Genomic DNA, 18,798 nt, shown 5'->3' with positions numbered 1-18,798 from the left:
CTAATATCCTACACTGGGCAGGCCTGATGTCTTGGATTATTGGTTAAATTGGGTCTCATTGTACAGCCCTGGGTTCAACACATTTCTTTTGTGTCTTATGGAACATGTTCTACCAAAGAATGTTTTTTACTTTAATGGGGAATGCTATTGGCAGGTTAAAGGGACATCAATGGGTGACTCTTTTTCATCCATCTATACAGATGTTTTCATGGGGTATTTGGAAGAACAAGTAATACATGATGCTACCCATAACTTGTTTTTAGATGAGATTGATATCTGGCGTAGGTATTTGGATGATTGCTGTATGGTGTGGAGGTTGGACATTGTTTATTTAAATTAATTTGTTGAATATTTAAATGCCAGCAAATGTGGCATTCATTATTCTTTACATTGTGATCTCAATAACATTACATTTTTGAATGTTCAGATTTCCCGTAATACTGAAGGCACTTTGGATCGTAACGTTCATCAAAAATATTTACAATTTAATACTTTACTGCATGCCTCCAGTTTCCATCCAAAGCAAATTATTCGGAATATCCCTAAGTCGCAGTTCTTATGAATACACAGGATTTGTTTTTCTGATCAAACATATGATTCTCAACAAAAGGATTTGATTAATAGGTTTTGTGAATGTGGGTACAATAAGGAACATATTATGAAAACTAGTACTTGGGCTTCAAGTCAGGATTTTGCTGACATATAAACAAAGGGACCAATGAATGAATAAGACCATCAGGTTAATTATCAGTTATGGTCGCAATACTTCTGATTTCACAGATGTTATACAGAAACATTGGGATATTTTGCTTTTGGATGACAGGTTGTGTGATATTGTTACCCCCAGATGCCTTTTTTCATTTTCCAGGGGCAATACAATGGGGGTTTCTTTAACCATTATAAAAATAAGAATAAGTTTGGCCTTCGACATGTATACCAGACCAGGATTGATGGAGGGCTACTTATGGGTTGTGGCCCATGTAGTCATTGCTCTTTTTGCAAGTATGTTGTCAAATCCAAACAGTTTACCAGTAAGAATATGTCCAAGGTTCATGATATCCAGCTATTGGGAAATTGCAGCACTTTCTGGGTTATTTAGCAACATGGACTTGTTCTGCAGTTTATGTGGGACAACCTATTGCCCCTTAGAATGCATTTTTCTGAGCACATTAGTGATATAAGAAATCAGAGTGTATCTGATGCCCTTTACAAACATACCATTAAGCATCCCACAGCACAATTTAGGTTTGTCATTATTGACAAAATTGAGGGGGACAGGAGGAATAAAATTAGTTGGCATAATATACTAAATAATAAGGAAAATTGTTGGATTATTAGAGTAGATGGACTGTTTGCTCCCATGTCTGAATGAGAATTTGTAATCCTCCAATCATAATGAAGCTTTGGTTGTAGGAAGACTATAAAATGCATGCCATACATGTGTTAATTATTCATTGATGAAGGTTTGTATGCCAAACCCGGTTTGAATAGTATATTTTACCATTGTATGTCCTATTTGTATTTTTATTAAAGAACTGGGCTCCACTGTGTAGTTCTGGCTGATTTTTACTCTCACTTGAAAAACTAGCTTGAGTGTTTGAGGGGGGAGAGTTGTATGATATGGGCAAGTACCAGCATAACTAGCTGGAGTTTTGTAAAGAATATGTCCTTTGAATATCAAACTGATTTATACAAGATGCTTGTGTTACAAATTTATTAGGACTGTATGTCATTTGCATACCAATGCTTGTGCTGAAAATGTAATTGTGAGGTTTGCTTGTGTTAAAATGTATCAACGGTGCACCCTGCTGAAATGAAATGTACATGTATTATTGCAACTGAATTAAATGTATATGGTTTAAAAAAGATGCTGGGACAGCAATAATTAACCAGCTAGCTTGATTTAAGAAAAATAATGGAAATGGAAATGAGCTGTTAAACCATTAAAACATAACCCCACAGTGCTGAATAGGACCAGAGATGCTAGATCTGAAAAAAGCCTTTGTTCATTAGCTCAGTAAAAAGAAGGGAAGCCACAGGCACAGCCATAAACATTTAGATGTGTATTATAGCCATCTGTGCTAAATTCCTGTCTCGGCTTCAAAAGGGAATACAGCAATAACTGATTCAGGTGACCAGATGAGGTCATTCTGCCAGCCTTCTTGGAAATTGTATTTTAGATATTATGAAGGGAAATCTCAAAGTACTGAGTTTTCTTTTTTGGGGAACCTGACTAGAAAGATACTCACCCACAGCATCTTGCCTTGTGGTAGTAAATAACTTAACTCGGGAACAGTAATTCTTTTAGATTAGTCAGGAATATAGTGAAATTTAGTTTACAGAGTGTTTTTCTTTATTTGTATGTGTCTGTCCATCACTGTTAATTTCAACATTTTCTGTGATTTGAACTCTGGTTTATTATAATATTTTCATATTTTTTATTATTTATTATTAAATGTATTTAAAACGTTTATTGTGGCTGGTCCTTGTAGAAAGTATCTAACATTTGAAAGTACTTATATTTATTTGGTGACACTATGTAGGCCACTCAAGAAGGCCTAGCCATCTTGGTCAACTACTACCATTTGTATTAGTGTTAATATTACACAGTATAACTGGTCACCCCTGGTCTGGTGGTGGTGATAACTACCTTATACTTTGGGCAGAAGGGAATACAGCAGGTAAGTCTGCGTCAGCCTTTTTGTGTGTGTGTGTGTGTGTGTGTGTGTGTGTGTGTGTGTGTGTGTGTGTGTGTGTGTGTGTGTGTGTGTGTGTGAGCTACTTGGGGCAGGGACACAAAGCACTGGGTTTGCAGAGAGGGTGTTGGATGACTTGGCTTGAACACTCGGCTGAGGACCTAACCCTACAGCTGTACTAGTGGGGACTCTTTTATTGAGGACCTGGAAGGGAGACAGCCAGAGAAATCCAGTCCCTGGGTTAAGTGTGCTCTTAATGAAAATTGTGCTTGATGTAAAGAGGTCTGCATCTGTAAATACTGAGTGTATCCATTTGTATTCCAAGTGCACTTCCCTCTACTGTCAGTGGTGATGATTCAGGTGCCTTGATTACTGGCCCAGAGTGGGTATGTCGCATGTTGGTGGCAGTGGTGGCCATCCCATATTGGTAGCGGTAGTGGTCATCCCACAGTTTAATACTGAAACTACCAAACCATAAAACATCAAGTAAAAGTATTCAAAACTCAAATAGTCTAAATCATATAAAATACAGAAAACACAAATTTTGAAGTAGAGCAATTACGTCTGCAACTCCACACCCTGATACTTATGTATACCAACTCTAAAATTACACTACATTGGAGATAGACAAATTCCCCACTCCCCTTTGTTCTGTGATCTAGAAAAGAAAAAATAGCCAGTAATGTGTGATCAATTTAATTTTGATATCCAGTACTGTTTTTTTTTTTGTTCAGTGAATGTCAGCCTTGACCACCTTAGTGACGCCTCTGTGTGTGTGTGTGTGTGTGTGTGTGTGTGTGTGTGTGTGTGTGTGTGTGTGTGTGTGTGTGTGAGTGTATGTGTGTGTTTTTTTACCATATAATATCTTTGCACTACTAATGCGTTATGATTACTGTAAGTGGTTCGTTTATTTATTCTTTTTATCTATGTTATCAAAACTGATGGATTTTAGGCACAACTGAGTGAAATGTAATATATTTCACAAGACAAATAAAAGACATTGACATCAAACATAGATGTAACAGAAATTTTCATAAGCACAATATTCCACAAGAAACATAATATACCTTCATAGTAAACATAGGTGTAACAGAAATTTGCATCCACAAAGTGAGATTAGTTCCAGTAGTCATTGTATATTTACAGTATGGTATCATAGTGTTGCAGTAGTTATACAGTGAAATATACATCTTACTGTACTTACATTAAAAGTTCTAATACCACAGAATGGCCATCATCTGGGCAGACATTCTCATGTGATTTTGTTGTTTAGTCTTTGTCCTCCTACCGTAATGCTTTTAGGTTCTTACAATCTGACAGATACATCATGAATAAAATTTTCAATATTTGTTTATACCCGTAGTACTCTGAAATTCTTGCTTCTTAAATGATCTTTGAAGTGTCTGTAATTTGTGTTTATTGAATTACTCTAATATGGGCTTGCTTTTAGTTGGTTTAATGGTGCATTTACATTTTCTGCAGCACAAAAGATGTGAAAGGTAGGACTTTTAAGTGTTCAAAGCTGCAGTCCTGAAAAGATCCAGACCCCTCACACTCTTGCATATGAAAATTGCAATCGCTGCTCATTCATTACTAAATGGGGGTTGGCTTAATGGTCATGAATACAAGGTGCAGGGTTTTATTCTCAGATGGGGTGACTGGCTAGGTTTAAAATGGCCCGCAAGGGCTTTTAGCCTAGTACTAACGTATGAGTCTATAAATGACTGCTGTTATTTCAACCAACTATTAAGGCAAACGACAAATGCCGTGGTGGGACGGCGGTAGCATTGTTACCTCACAGCAAGAGGTTCTCCCGTTCGATTCTTAGCTTGGAAGTGCCTTCTGTGTGGAGTCTGCATGTCCTCTCCATGGTTGGGTAGCATTCAAAAGACATGTGTGCATAAATGGGCGTGCCTTCGTTGAAGGTTGGGCATCGAGCTGGCACCTCGGCGTTTCGTAAAAATCTACTGCCAATCATTAGCGGACCGGAGTTCTGCTGTGGTGACCCCTTACCAGGAAAAAGCCGAAAGACAAATAACAACAACAACGTTAAGGCAAATGACAGCTGCTGTTAGCATGTGAATCTCTGCTTAATTTTGTAATTGCAGTTATTAAAAAAATGGGTCACTACTCAAAAATGGTAAATATATTTCTGTAGTTCTGCAGTATAACTCATCCATGTTCTTTACGTAAATACCTATTAACAGCTAAAGTGAAGTTTTTTTTTAAATAGTAAGTTGTTAGAGAGATACTTATGTCACTTTCCGGAATTTAGAAAGACACAGCCACAGGATGTAAAACTGTGAGTGGTAACTGTACCCATATATGAATATAAGTATTATTTAGTAGCTATACTTCTAAATGAATTATCCATAAGTGGCACTTTGTGCCATGTGATTTATGTCTCAGGGCTTAATATAATAAAGTTGTTATTGAGTGTATGTTATGTCCAATTCCTCTTCATTTGGTTGTATTGATTGTATGTGCACTTAATCATATAGTATCAGACTGGGCATACAGTGTCAGATGTAAAGCTTCTTTGGGTACCACATACTTTTTTCAGGCTTCCTCAAATATAGAAACATTTGAATTAGTTGTCATTAGCCTGTAAAATTCATTCTATACAAAAACATCTCTGTAGTATCACAATCCAATACAGAATCATCCTATTTTTTCTGATTTTTGATATAAGCATATGTGAAACTTTTCAGGTTTTTTTTTTTTTTGCATTTTTCACATTATTATAATTGAAATGAGTCATGTCATAGTATTTTAAATAAAGCATTCATCTGCGGATATGGTGAAGTTTACTTTGTAATGTTCACTCAGAAAACTGCTAAAGCATTATGCATCTATGCTGTATCTCTTCATACTAAGTTCAAAACGTTTTCACTTTTACCAGCAAATTCTCTAAAGATGCATGACAACTTGCCTGATATCTGGAAGCTCTGGACAGGAAAATTGTAGTACATCCCAGAGTTTTTGCACAGAAACCAGAAATGATATAATCTTCAACGTGCCTTTATTTGCAGATGAGAAAGAAATAAAGGTAGTAGGTAAGGAAACCATGGCAAAAAAATTCTCCAAAGCCAACTTCATGCTTCTTAAGACAGAAGTGGTGAACTTCATGACACCCATGCAGATGGACAATACAGTTACGACTACTGAATCCTACACAATTGCACTTTATAAGCACTTACATGAGTGCATGGATCGTGCTATCAGAACCAAGACGCTATCCTCCAAAAAAAGGAAGCCAATCTGGTGGTCCCCTGCCATAAACAAACTGTACAACAGAAGGAAGAAACAGTTGCGAAAGAGTAAAATCCCATGAGTGGAGGAGCTCCCTGGGCAGCCTCAGTAAGAAGCTGCGATCCCTGATAAAATCCTCCAAAGCTAGTTACAAAAACAAAATCGCCACTGATTCTAAATACAATCATAAAGCTTTCTATAGCTATGTCAAGAATCTCATTGGCAACACTCAGATCTGCTCTGAGTTACAGCACAAGGGCACTAAATATACAGACCCAACTGATATTGTCAACATCCTGGTAGATAGGTTCAGTGCTAACTTTACCCCACTCTCACCCCCTAAAGAGACCATCTCTATACCGGAAGAATGCAAAGTTCCTGTAATCATGGCTGCACAGGTAAAAAACACACTCTCCAAAGCCAAGAACACAGCATCCATGGGACCAGACAACATCCCAGGCTGTGTTCTACATGAACTACAGAACAAACTGGCACCCCACCTAAGTACCATGTTCAATCATAGCCTCACCTCAGGCTTTGTGCCTGCTGAATGGCACACAGTGACGGTTATCCCACTTCACAAGGGGGGAGCCACCATGGACCCCGGGAACTACTGCCACATTAGCCAGAGGAGCCTGGTCCACAAGGCCATAGAACGTATCATCATGGAACTTATAGACAAAGACATTGGCAATCTCCAAACTCTGGACCCCACCCAGTTTGGGTTTGTAAAAGGCAGATCATGTCTCCTAAACCTGATAGACTTCTTTGAAGCAGTCACCAAAGCCATAGACAAGGGTAAGGTGGTTCACACAGCTTATCTAGATCTTGCCAAGGCTTTCAACACCATCCCCCACTCTGGAATTATAGATAAACTCACTAAACTAGGTATAAATCCCTATGTCACAAGATGGGTTGCCTACTGGCTCACTGACAGAACCCACACTGTGAAAGTAGCAGACTCTAAATCCGACATCAGACCAGTGACAAGTGGAGTACCACAGGGTTCAGTCCTGGGTCCTCTCCTGTTTGGTATCTACTTCTCTGAAGTACAGGATGACACAGAGGGTCTTTGGCTAATGAAGTTCGCAGGTGACTGCAAACTAGGAGCCATAATCGAAACTCCTAATGATGTGGACATCCTACAAAAGGGCCTCACTGAGACAGATGCCTGGTGTCAAAGCCATTGTCTCAAGCTCAATGCCAAAAAGTCCATTGTCATCCCCTTTGTTAAAAACTCTGTACCCATGAACTACAACATAGGCGGTAGTATACTTAACACCAAAAGTGTGATAAGAGACCTTGGGACACAGGTGGACAGTAATCTCTCCTTTAATAATCACATCACCACAGTAGTCAGGAAATCCTTCTACATGGCACACCTCATCACAAAAGGTTTCTCATCCAGAAAAAAAGAGGTCATTGGTCCCCTCTACTCATCACTCATTAGACCCATTGTAGAGTACAACGCTCCTTTTGGTATGTACCTCACAAGATATCTACAACTGGAAAGGCCGCAGAAATGCCTCACAAAGATGATTACTGGCCTGAAACAGATGCCCTATGCAGACCGTCTCAAAAAACTCCAGCTTTACTCCGTCGCATATCGCCTACTCAGAGGTGATCACTGCCCAACATACAAAGCTATGTCAAACCCAGAGCTGTTGGACATGCTCCACTTAAAGAAATCCTAATCCCTCTGAGCTACATGCTCTAGGGACCTAAACCTTGTCACCACAATAAACAGAACATGCTGGAGGGATAGATTTCTGTCCCAGAGACTTCCCATACTCTGGAATAAACTAACCTATCTATATCAAACAAAGCTCCTCATTAGCACTCTTCAAGAAGAATTTTGATGATTGAATGGGAAATAGGAAATTTACCCCAGGGATCACCTCTGTGGCTTTGCTCGACACTGGCACAGGAACATAATTTTCTTGGGTGGCAAAAGCCAGGGTACCTTTTTGGCTGGGCCGATAGCCTAATACCTACCTACGAACCTATGATGTTTCAATGAGGGAAGAGGCAAATAGGCAGTCCCTATTTCAGTCATACTGTGGGCCAAAAAAAGAAGCATTCACTTGTAAGCCATTTCTTTTTCACTAGAATTCATAGATTTTGAGTGTCATTAGATGCTCATGCCATTATGAATCTGAGCTTAAACTAGAAAAGGCTGTAAGTTTGGAGATTTGCATGATGACGATGAAGTCATTGGCAGGTTATTAAAAGGAGCACACTTGGCAGTTGTTAAAGAACTATATGTGCATATAGTAAGAAAATATGCAAGTACTCAGAATAAAAACATGACTGAAAAGCTGGTAGTGTGCAAAATAAAACTCGAGAGTAAAAATGTTGGTAAAATGAATGCATAAAATAAATAAAAATGACAGTAATGAGAATGATGCCATGTTATTCTCCATGATGAAACCAGTAAACAGGCAGCCAGAAACCACATCCAGTGCAAGCAATGTAACTACATGTTAAGAAAACATGTTGCCTTGATGTTTATCAGAACTGCAGTCTTTGTAGAGGTCAGAATCATTTTGCAAAAGCATGTACAAAAAAATTTAAAAAAAAAACTAAATTGTGTAGCAAGATTTACTTCTAACACTGGAAAAAGTGAATAAAGTATGTACATTTCTGAGGAAGGTTAAAATGCAAAATGTAAATTCAGTATAGGTTACATATATTAAAATAATGACTTTTGATCAGAAAATGTTGAGATTAAAGGTAAGAATATTACATTTCAGCCTGCTACCATTACTTTTATATCTCTGAAAGTGTTAAAATCCTTAGAAAAGTAGTTAATGCAGCCAATATACTGGACTGTAATTCTTATGAGATATTGGAATGATTAGGAGGATTCGTACTGTGCATTTTCAGAATGATTCCCAGATCTGTGCTAACAACAACATGAATACTTGTGCCTACAATCTTAATTGTGCTAATGTTGCTCAGAATAAGAACAAGAAAATTAACTGTAAAGTCAGGACACATTTGTGAGGTCCAATATATGAATATTTGCTTAACAACATCGAGGTTAACTAAGTCAGAGGCAATGAAAATATGCATGCTTGTCCTAGGAAATTTCTAGAGTCTTCTGGAATTACTAAAGGTTTTAATAATGCTAGCAAGTATAACAACAAAAGTATGGCTAGTGCTTTGTTGATACAGTAGGCCTTATGTCACAAATGTATTTTGTGCCTACTTACCTACCAGATGCTTATGACTGATGTGGCCTTCTCTGTGGAGGTACAAATTTGCTAGCCTCAGAATATGTGCATTATTGACACTGGTGGGGTACCATACATGCACACTTCTAAAGGTACCATCTGCAGTGCAAACAACTTGGCAGATGAATGAATGGTAACCCTTCTTACAGATGTAGCTGTCACTTTAAGACTTGCTTGTGCCTTTGTAGCAGTAGGTTGCTGATTAGACTGTGGATAGGAGGGTAGTAACACAAAACTGCTGCATTTTTGTATTTGTGTCCTCTTGTGTCAGTGGGAACCATATTTGTTTCTTATTGTACTGCAGCACACCTGAAGGAAGTGGCTTAAGGTTTTTGAGGTGCTGGCTTGAGAAGCACTTAAACAATAGCCACTGACTTATGAAATATGCTAGTTCCCTGAATACCTAAGGATATGTATGCCTTGTTATCCATTAAGATAGGATTTCCTCAGGTTCATATGTTGTCATCTGTGTTATATCTCTGATCTGCAGATATTTCTAACCCTCTGTGCTATGTTTTGAGCTAACTAGTAGCAATCCTTGATATTCTGGTATGTGAAGTCCTGTAAAGTCAGCTGCTGCCTTTTCCTTGACCTAGGGACTGTTCTGGCCATGCATGGTGTACATTAACTTTTCCAGGTTTAGACTTGCCAAGATTGCTGGAACTCCTAATATCTTCCTTCTTGAGCTTTTTGCCTTGTTCCTTGTGTCAGTATTTTGTCTATATTTGAGATTACTGAATCATAATGCTTCTGCTGACAGCTTTATATACCCAATACTTAGTGTGATTGAAATGCAAAATAGCTTGAATTACCAAGTTTGTGCAGCATGTGTTAATGAACTGCAGACCTTCTGTCTACATTTGAAATAGTAATATTGCTTGTTAAGCCTTGAACAAATTTTTGTGATCCTGCTACATATTTACCTTGTCAGCTAGATAAGAATAATGCTATGTGATTGCAGGAAATAGCTGACCATGTTTTCAAATTTCCTGCTCAAAATGTTTTTTGCTCATGTCTGAGACCCTTGATTTTGTTATTGGTTATGCTAATTAAGGTTTAGATTAGGTACACAGAACATGTTTTCTTGAATACAGTAAATGATTCAATCTATACGTCTTGGCTACAGCTCATTGAAAAAGAGTTTTACCATCCATTTATCATTTGTTCTCTCCATTTCTCTTTCTAGTAGCCATAAGGCACTAAAGCATTTTTTTATTTGGAATTTCACAGAATAGAAGCATTAAATTAAGGGTTAAGTGGCAGAAAGCCCAATTCTGTGTGCCTGTTAGTGTATAATGTTCTCAGACATCTAGAGCACTCTGTCATGTCAGACAGCTGTACATATATCATGAGTGAAGTATCAGAAGGCACAATAAATCATACAAAGATTGGGAGTAGCAGAAAGACTAGACAGATCAGTATATCGAGTAATCTGCTGCTTGAGCTAAAATGCTGCCAGTTTTCTTCAAGAAGCTTATTAATGAAACAGGAATCCATTCAGTTCAAGCTGTGGACAATAAATACAAATATAGTGCTCGCTGTATATTTTTGACAGTGAAACAGTTATCAAAACTCACTGTTTCTCTGTTTGTGTTGCCCTTGGTGTGCTTTGCCACTCTGCATCCCTCAGTGTGTGGGACAGCAACCTCCACACCCCCTGCTAATCATTTTATCTTGGTGGAAAGAGACCTCTCCATGATACTATGGTCTTGTTCTTTAAATAAGAAAGCAGATTTCAGATATTTTTGAGAGCATCACAAATGACCCTTTAGTTCAGCCTGGGGACCAGTCCTACTGAGCTGCATATTAATTGAAATACTCATTTTATTTTTTTCTTACATGTGTTAAATGTGCAAGTGCTCTGTTCCAATGACCCATTTAGCAATGACTCAGGCCATGTAGGCATATGTAGCCCTACAACAAATCATGACCAATTCAAGTGTGAACTGGACAGTATAAGCAATTAGTAGCAGTAAGGCACACAGCAAATCACATGCAATGCAAATACAAAGCATTAAATGTAAGCACTCAGCAGCATAAGCACTGACAAGTAATATTTACACATCACACATGAACAAATAATCAAATATAAAATAGTAAATATAACAATGAATGGAAGTAGAGGTACAAGTATTAATCTCCATAAATAGAATAACAAGGAAAAACATCAAAGTTTTAGTGTAAAGGAGGTAAATGTTTGAAAATGATCTTATTGACATTATAAACAGCATTTGGAGATTATTTCTATTGAGTGGTACAGTATTACACTCTTAGAGCTTTAGGGCTGTAGTTGTATCAGAGATGGCCTCTACAGAGTCTATTCATTGCCATGTAGCCGAGAGGGCTGTGCATACTGTAAACAGAAATACCTGAGGGATAGAGCAGATATTTAGACATCACAATTTAGGATTATCATATGACTTCACGCCAATACATTTGCAGTTACACAGAATGCATCTGCAATAACCTGAATATCTATGTAGTAATAAAACAGCAGTTTGAATGGAGTGAGCCAGACCCAATCTTTGTTGTTCAGAAAAAGTTGTAACTTCTAAGAGTAAGCATGGTTATGCATAGTCCCAATAGTTGTAACCTGAGCTACTTTATCTCTTCCCTCATTGTACTTTTTTCCCATAAAGTTTACTCCTCTGTTAGCCTTTACAGAGACCACAGCCACAGTACAGGTCAGCCTGGCAGTGGCAGAAAATGTGTTATTCATGTTACTTATTTCATTATTTTATGGTGGTATTGGTTCCATTTCAGTGCACTTTTATTCCTGTCATTCTTGTAAATGTAGTCATTCGGTTCTTAAGTTAAAACTAGAGGTTATGCTACCTATCAGAAGGTAACCTGTAGCAAGTGTTGTTCTAAAGAGGTGATGCTTCTGTATGTAAACTCTTACCCCACCTTTACGCTCAGTTCAGAGACCTCTTGTAAGCCACCCTTCTGTTTCCTGTTGTAGCTAGAAACTCCCTTCTATCCCATATAATACAGCATCAAATTACACCCCTATGTCTGTTGCTGAAGCCTCTGATGAAAGATATTGTGAATAATTTTCACAAAAAATGGTTCTGAATGCTTTTGCTTTTGCTTTGAATGTTTTATTTGCATATTCATATTTAACGTGTGTGCATTAATTTATCTTTGCATTGTTTGATTTCACAACACTAAATTCATTAATTAAATGTATATTCTTTTTTCTATTTTCATTTTAAAGTATATTTGATGTATATGGTCTGACTTTCTTATATATATACTTACTACTGCTGAGTAAATATAATTAAACATAATATTTACATTCATTAGTGAGTGATTTAGTAGACTGCCATTCGGGAGTATATTTACTACTGCTGAGCAAATAAAACATAACACAAGATTTAAACTCATTAGAGTGAATTAATGACTCCTGATATCTTTTTTTTGGCATGGAAAATTACTATGTGTTTTGTACTCCTGACTATATGCTATGCAGGGAACATGTCACTTTGTTTTCTTATGCGCATTCAGACTTGCATTTCTACCATTTATATATGTGGTAGTAAGCTCTAAACATGGAACAAAATAGCAATTCACCAAACACGTAACTGTTTATCTTTAAAATACATACTGTCTAACCACTTATGGAAAAAGGTTGAAAAGTTAAGAACAAAAGAAATCTCTCAGTGTTGCAGAATCTACAACAACAGACTGCAAATGTTATCTGAAAAACACAATTAACTTTTTTTTTAATTGTCACGTGGCTTATTCACTGTACTTTTTGTCTCTAGCAAAATATACCTTTACTTTCTGAGGGAGAGGAGCATCTTTCTATATAATACTCATTGATTGACCTCAGTTATCATTCTGTTTTTATTTTTGTGTGTTTGTTTAATTTATTTATTTATTTTACAGACGGGACTCCACCTCAAGGTTCACATGTGCTTGCACCAGTTCTGGTCATGCTGGTACTTGTCATTGTCTCCATTTTTCTGGCCATCTACTTTTTCAGGTATGAAAACTATATTCAGATCTTTCTCTCTGATAACTAGTTGAGTCTTGCTTCTTGTGACGAAACAGGCAGAGGCAGGGATGTTCTTTTATAAGCTTTCAAACTGAAACTAAAAAGCTGCAGAGTGGGAAATGAGCAGTATGAAGAGTGATGTGCTAAAGCTGAAAAGTCTTTTTTTAACAACAGGATGATTAGAAGGAAGACGATCTTTGAAAGGATGTGCGTTCATTTTTCGCAAAAATATTTATAATAATAGGGTTTATTCAAAAATGCCTGTCAATCACACCTGTTTTTTTTTCTTTTATTATGCCTTTTAAAGGTTCAGAAACCAGGGGAAAGTGGTTGTCAACTCTAGTGACAAGAAGGTGCCAAATGGAATTTTAGAAGAGCAAGGTAATGAACACGTTTTCATAACACTAATAAAGACAGTAAGCCTTATGATTGTAAGCAGTCACTAACCTGAATGTGTTGTAATGCTACATTATACAACTTGTGTATCGCAAAGTATGTGAATGAGGGTTAGCAGCCGACTAACCTGAACATTGCTGGTTGGCACAGTAATTATTTTAACTAGACAGACATTTTACTTTTCCCTCCATTTGCTTTTAAAGTCAGTTATACTTAATTCTTTCTGCTTAGATAAAAATAAAACATGGTAGCAACATTGCTTCCTAAGTATATTGGCGTCCTTGTAAGCATGATCACAATTAAGGTAAGCACATGTATGTACATTATAAGAATATGTAAGTCTGAAAATAACATCACAGAATTCATGTAGTAAACAAAAAGGAAAGAAGACCGGCATGAAGAATTCTTTAGCCTAAATAGGTGTAAGGCATATTATCAGAAAGCTATAAACTGAGAGGTGTATGTGCTGTTGAGAAACTGTGATATGAGATGGAAACAGTATAAAATGGTGGTTCTACTAGAAATGAAGGCTGGACGAGACTAAGTGACAGAAGAATGATGAATCAAGGGTCTTCAAAGTAAATGCGGAAGGAGGAGAGAGACATATATTGAAGGAAGGACTGAAAGTATGGATTCAGCCAAAACACAGATTAGGAGGACTTGTTGCTCAGTGCAGCTGCTATTGTTGTTGGTAGGAGTGATGTAATTGAAGACAATAATAATAAATCTGTACCAGCAGGAACAGGAGCAGGTGGCAAACCTGGAGAAGTTGTTAATGAAGCAAGTGGTTTTGAATGCTGGGGAAGTGGGAGTGATAGATGGCATGGTACTAGCATCATCAAACATGTGAGCCTTCTAAAAACACATTCAACATTTGGGAAAAGAAATAATGCATTTGTTACACAGTAGCAGACATTAAGTTTAGGGCAGTTTTTGGGTGGGATTTGTAGCCATTCACAAAGAAATGTATATCTACCAATCAAGGCAAATGTGAAATAATTTTAAAAGCTATAACAGTATATCAGTGATAAGAAACATTTTTAGCATTTAGGTGTTAAAAACCACAGATATTTTACATAAACTTTCTACACTAAACAATAAGTAAAAAGTTCTTGTTAAATGAAATGACTTACTAGTGGCATAATTATATCTATTTCTAAGTGGCCATTTATTTTTGATTGTAGCTAAATGGAGAAATGTGAGTCATTGTAAATAATTCACATTTTGTATATGTGGTAAGGTTTTATAAATGGTAGTTTTTCACAGAAAAAAGCATTTCCTGTATATGTAATTCTGCTTCTAGCTGCACTCTGCCGAAGCAGCATTCACCAAACGGGAAGTAAATGCAGCTGTCACTTATAACTTATGCTTCAAATGAAGATGTTGTCATATTTAATTCAGATGGATATTTAACTCATTCATAGCTTATCCGTGTGTGTGTGTGAGAGAGAGAGAGAGCTGGGCCAGTACATGCAATTTGTTCAATTGTACAAGCGACAATTTGTGACAAATGCTTTCCACTGATCTCTCAGCTGCAACATAAATGGCAGAAAAGATTGATGGAAAGCTGGTCTCTTTAAAACACACACACACACACACACACACACACACACACACACACACACACACACACACACTTGCACATTCAAACCTCAGCTGCTTTGAGTTCATATTTAAATTCTGAACACTTTCCACTTATTTCTTTGAGATTGTAAAAGGTTTTTAAGTTGATTCTTGCATCCATAATTGGCCTTCTTTTTGTTTTTTTTGGTTTTTTTACTGGAGTTAGACTATGTTCATGGTTCATTATTTCTGCAATCCTGGAATTTTTATTTCCTTGTTTATTAAAATATTTACTTATTTTTATAACTCTGGTAAATTGTCACTGGGCAAGTAAAAACCCTTTTACCAGGATAACTTGAAGAAAAGAACTCTATTAAAACTAGATGACAGTTGCAATGCTATGTTCAACTGTTAATCTTGAGAAAACAATTATTTGACTAATGATGGCAATTACCCAAGGTAGCTAAGCAACAACTGCTATACAGACACTAAACTGCAACTATCCACACATTTGACACTAGGCTATATGTAATATGTGCAGAGATAACAACACTGAGGACATTCATTTACCATTTTCAAAGCATGTTAACCATTTCACAGAATACCAACAGAACACGTGATGCATTTTTTAGGCTGAATTATAAGCCTGATTATTTTTGGTCATTTTTTTCAGTAAACTTTATTCAACCTTTCAGTGTGTAAAGCTCCAATAAAAACATAAAGTGCACACTGGGAATTTACTGTAACACTGACTGCTATACATGTTGCATGTTACCAGCACACTCCTCAACAATGTAAATTAACAGCAGTTAAATGCAGTAGTCCCTAGCCCTGCAGTGTGAACCTTTTGTTCTGACACAGCTCCATGACTAACAATCGTGTTAGTAGTGTTTGATACTGAAATGTAAGTTTACTTAGTAGTGTTCACTGTTGAAATGTAAGACTGCTTATTGTTACAGACTTAAGTGCCTTGTGTTAAAAAAAAACAGCAAACATTAAATATAGCTCTATCCAAAGAAAGGACCCCTCTACCATTTGACATGGGCAGCTTTGTCCCCCCACAGCCTTGTTACTTATATATACTACAAGATCACTCTGATTTGGAGTAAGAAGAATTCTGCAATATAGAGACAGACGGTGATTTCAGGATCAGTACATTAAAACGGAATCATATTTCAGTGTTTACATGTGCAAGTATTGCAGAAATGTGCATTGTACTTCTGTCCTGCTTTCATTCTGACACCTGTGAGCAGCAGAACAGTTAAAGCCCATCTTAGATAATAATACCTTTATACTCTAAACTGTTGTAGTCTAGACAGCTGTTTCCTGCAGTTACAGTAGCCAGTTGCACACATTTAAAACTTAGGGCAGTGTACAGATCAGAGGTAGTAATACACAGCTGAGGTGCACACAGTAGCAGCAGAACTTTGCTAGATGATCAGAGGTCTGGAAAGGTATGTGGAATGAGGCCAAGGGCTGTTTCCTGCAGTTACAGTAGCCAGTTGCACACATTTAAAACTTAGCACAGTGTAAAGTTCAGGGGTAGTAATACACAGCTGAGGTGCACACAGCAGCAGCAGAACTTTGCTAAATGATCAGAGGTCTGGAAAGGTATGTGGAAAGAGGCCAAGTAACAAGAGTTGTGGGTTCCCATACAGTGGATGCAGCATTTTGGTAGATCACTCTTGTGCAGTATCTTGTGAATTTCAAGTGCCTGTGCTTGGGGTATGCATTGCTGCTTTGGTCTACACATGACACTTCAGTACCAAGACTAAGGGATGAACATATCCAAGCATCTGCACTTTTTTTCAGCAAGTATTTGGTGCTGTCTTCTACACACAATATAGTGGTAGTGGAAGTGGTGTTGCTAGAATGTGTTTTGTCTTGGTTGCCATCACTTGGGGCCCTCACCAGCTGGGAATAGCTATACCTGCATCCAGTTAATTCATTTTGGAGAAGAATGACAGGACATACCTGAGATCCATAATTTCCTTCCTGTGTAGACAACACAGAATGAAACTTAAGTTATCTCCTGCAATATGGAAAAAGGTCAGACCTTCTTTCATTTATTTTGCTTGCTGTTCATGGGTGTAACACTGTCTATAGTTTACCTGACCAACCTTCCCGTGTGGTCCTGTTCAGAATCCAGCATTAAACCACATCCGTGTCACTTGTTCAGTAGGCAGTGTCTTAATTGGCATGGAATTTGTCTAGTTGACAGATTTGTCCAACAGATAAGTAATTTTCTTGGTGTGGAGGCCCATATTCCAGTGAAATTCAATATTCTGCTAAAGTTTTGAATCAGAGCGCAGGCTTCATAATGAAGATTGTAAATTAGTTCCCTTCCCTTAGTAGGAATGAATGCAGTCTAATTACAGTTGTATTTAAGTACTGCAAAGGAAAATATGGTTGTTGTTTTGGGGAATCCGGTTTAACAAAATGTATGTTCCATTCAGCTATGTAGAGGGGATAATCCCCAGGCACATTCTCATTGCAGCAGTAGTTGTGAAGGTTTACTTCTCTTCTCATTCCCACTCATTTCTTGCCTGCTGGAAAGTATTCAAATAAAAGGAATTTTCTTTGCCCTATGTTGGTCCAAATGACCTAGTTCCAGATCTTTTATAATACTGGCCTCACATGAAATGATTGCATTTATAAAGCTGAAGGTTTTTTTCCTGTTGCATAACAAATGCACCCATGAAGCGATTGTCTCTGCAGTATTTTCTCTTCAACCAGTAGATTCTGAGAGTGATCATGACAATGTAGCCTTTTTTCAGTCATGACATTAGTATTGAAAGAATAACACAACAAAACACAAGTATCAAATACAATATAGGAAAGACCACATGCTCCACACACTGGAAACAACTATTACTGCATTAAAGACACTGACTTCTCATGATTGAACCAGCATTATCACCATTGGTCAGATTGTATTCTTTAGGTAACCTATACCTAGGCCAGGTACATTGGTTGCTAGAAAGCCCTGTGCCTAGGCTACTAATGTGGCCAAGTGGAAAAAGAAAATGTTTCCAATCTATGCTGAGAAGTACAATATTCTTCAAACTTTGATTTAGTATACCTGCTCAGTATATCTCAAACATCTTTACTATAAACAATTAAAAAACTGTTGAAAACGAATGAACTATAGAAAGCACATTACACCACCATTTTATTTACTATAGTAAATATTTCCATCTCATATAAATAACAATGGAAATTTTATCAGGCAAATATACACAGTCTATTAATCCATCAAGTTACATATCCTCACCATCTCAGCATATAATAACCTTGTAGACAAGCAAGACTGTGGTCCAAGACAAGTTGGAGTAAACCTTTGAAAGGGGATACTCAGTCTGTGGCCTTCTAAGAAGACTGCTTCTCTAATTTTGAAGCTTAATATTGTAATCAGTATAATGACACTTAGTGTCTTCAGACTGGCTGCTTTGGCAGACCTGGAATTTTGTCTTCTGAAAGATGATGTTCCTAGCTGGCATAACCACAACATATCAGATCTTGAACTTCCAAGCTCTTGTATTTAAAGAACCGTACCTCAGGGCCGTGGTGGTGCAGCGGTTAGCATTGTCGCCTCACAGCAAGAGGTTCTCCCGTTCGATTCTCTGCTGGAGTGCCTTCTGTGTGGAGTCTGCAT

At 37.4% G+C, this 18,798-nt stretch overlaps 1 protein-coding gene across 7 annotated transcripts in view; it reads left to right on the top strand.

The window, feature by feature from the left end:
* Positions 1-18,798, top strand: part of PTPRE (protein tyrosine phosphatase receptor type E) — a 2,530,882-nt gene that overhangs the window by 1,686,487 nt on the left and 825,597 nt on the right. For 6 of the 7 annotated variants that reach the window (XM_044056172.1, XM_044056175.1, XM_044056171.1 and 3 more), the window contains 2 exons: positions 13,076-13,172; positions 13,492-13,565. In XM_044056172.1, coding sequence (XP_043912107.1) covers positions 13,076-13,172; positions 13,492-13,565 — 171 coding nt within the window. Of the gene's footprint in view, positions 1-13,075; positions 13,173-13,289; positions 13,392-13,491; positions 13,566-18,798 lie in introns of those variants that run through there. The other variant, XM_044056176.1, reaches the window with a different exon arrangement.

This window comes from Protopterus annectens, chromosome 14.part0, assembly GCF_019279795.1.
Source record: "Protopterus annectens isolate FY-2018-M chromosome 14.part0, PAN1.0, whole genome shotgun sequence".
NCBI lineage: Eukaryota > Metazoa > Chordata > Ceratodontiformes > Protopteridae > Protopterus > Protopterus annectens.
This window is presented reverse-complemented; position numbering and strand designations above follow the sequence as displayed.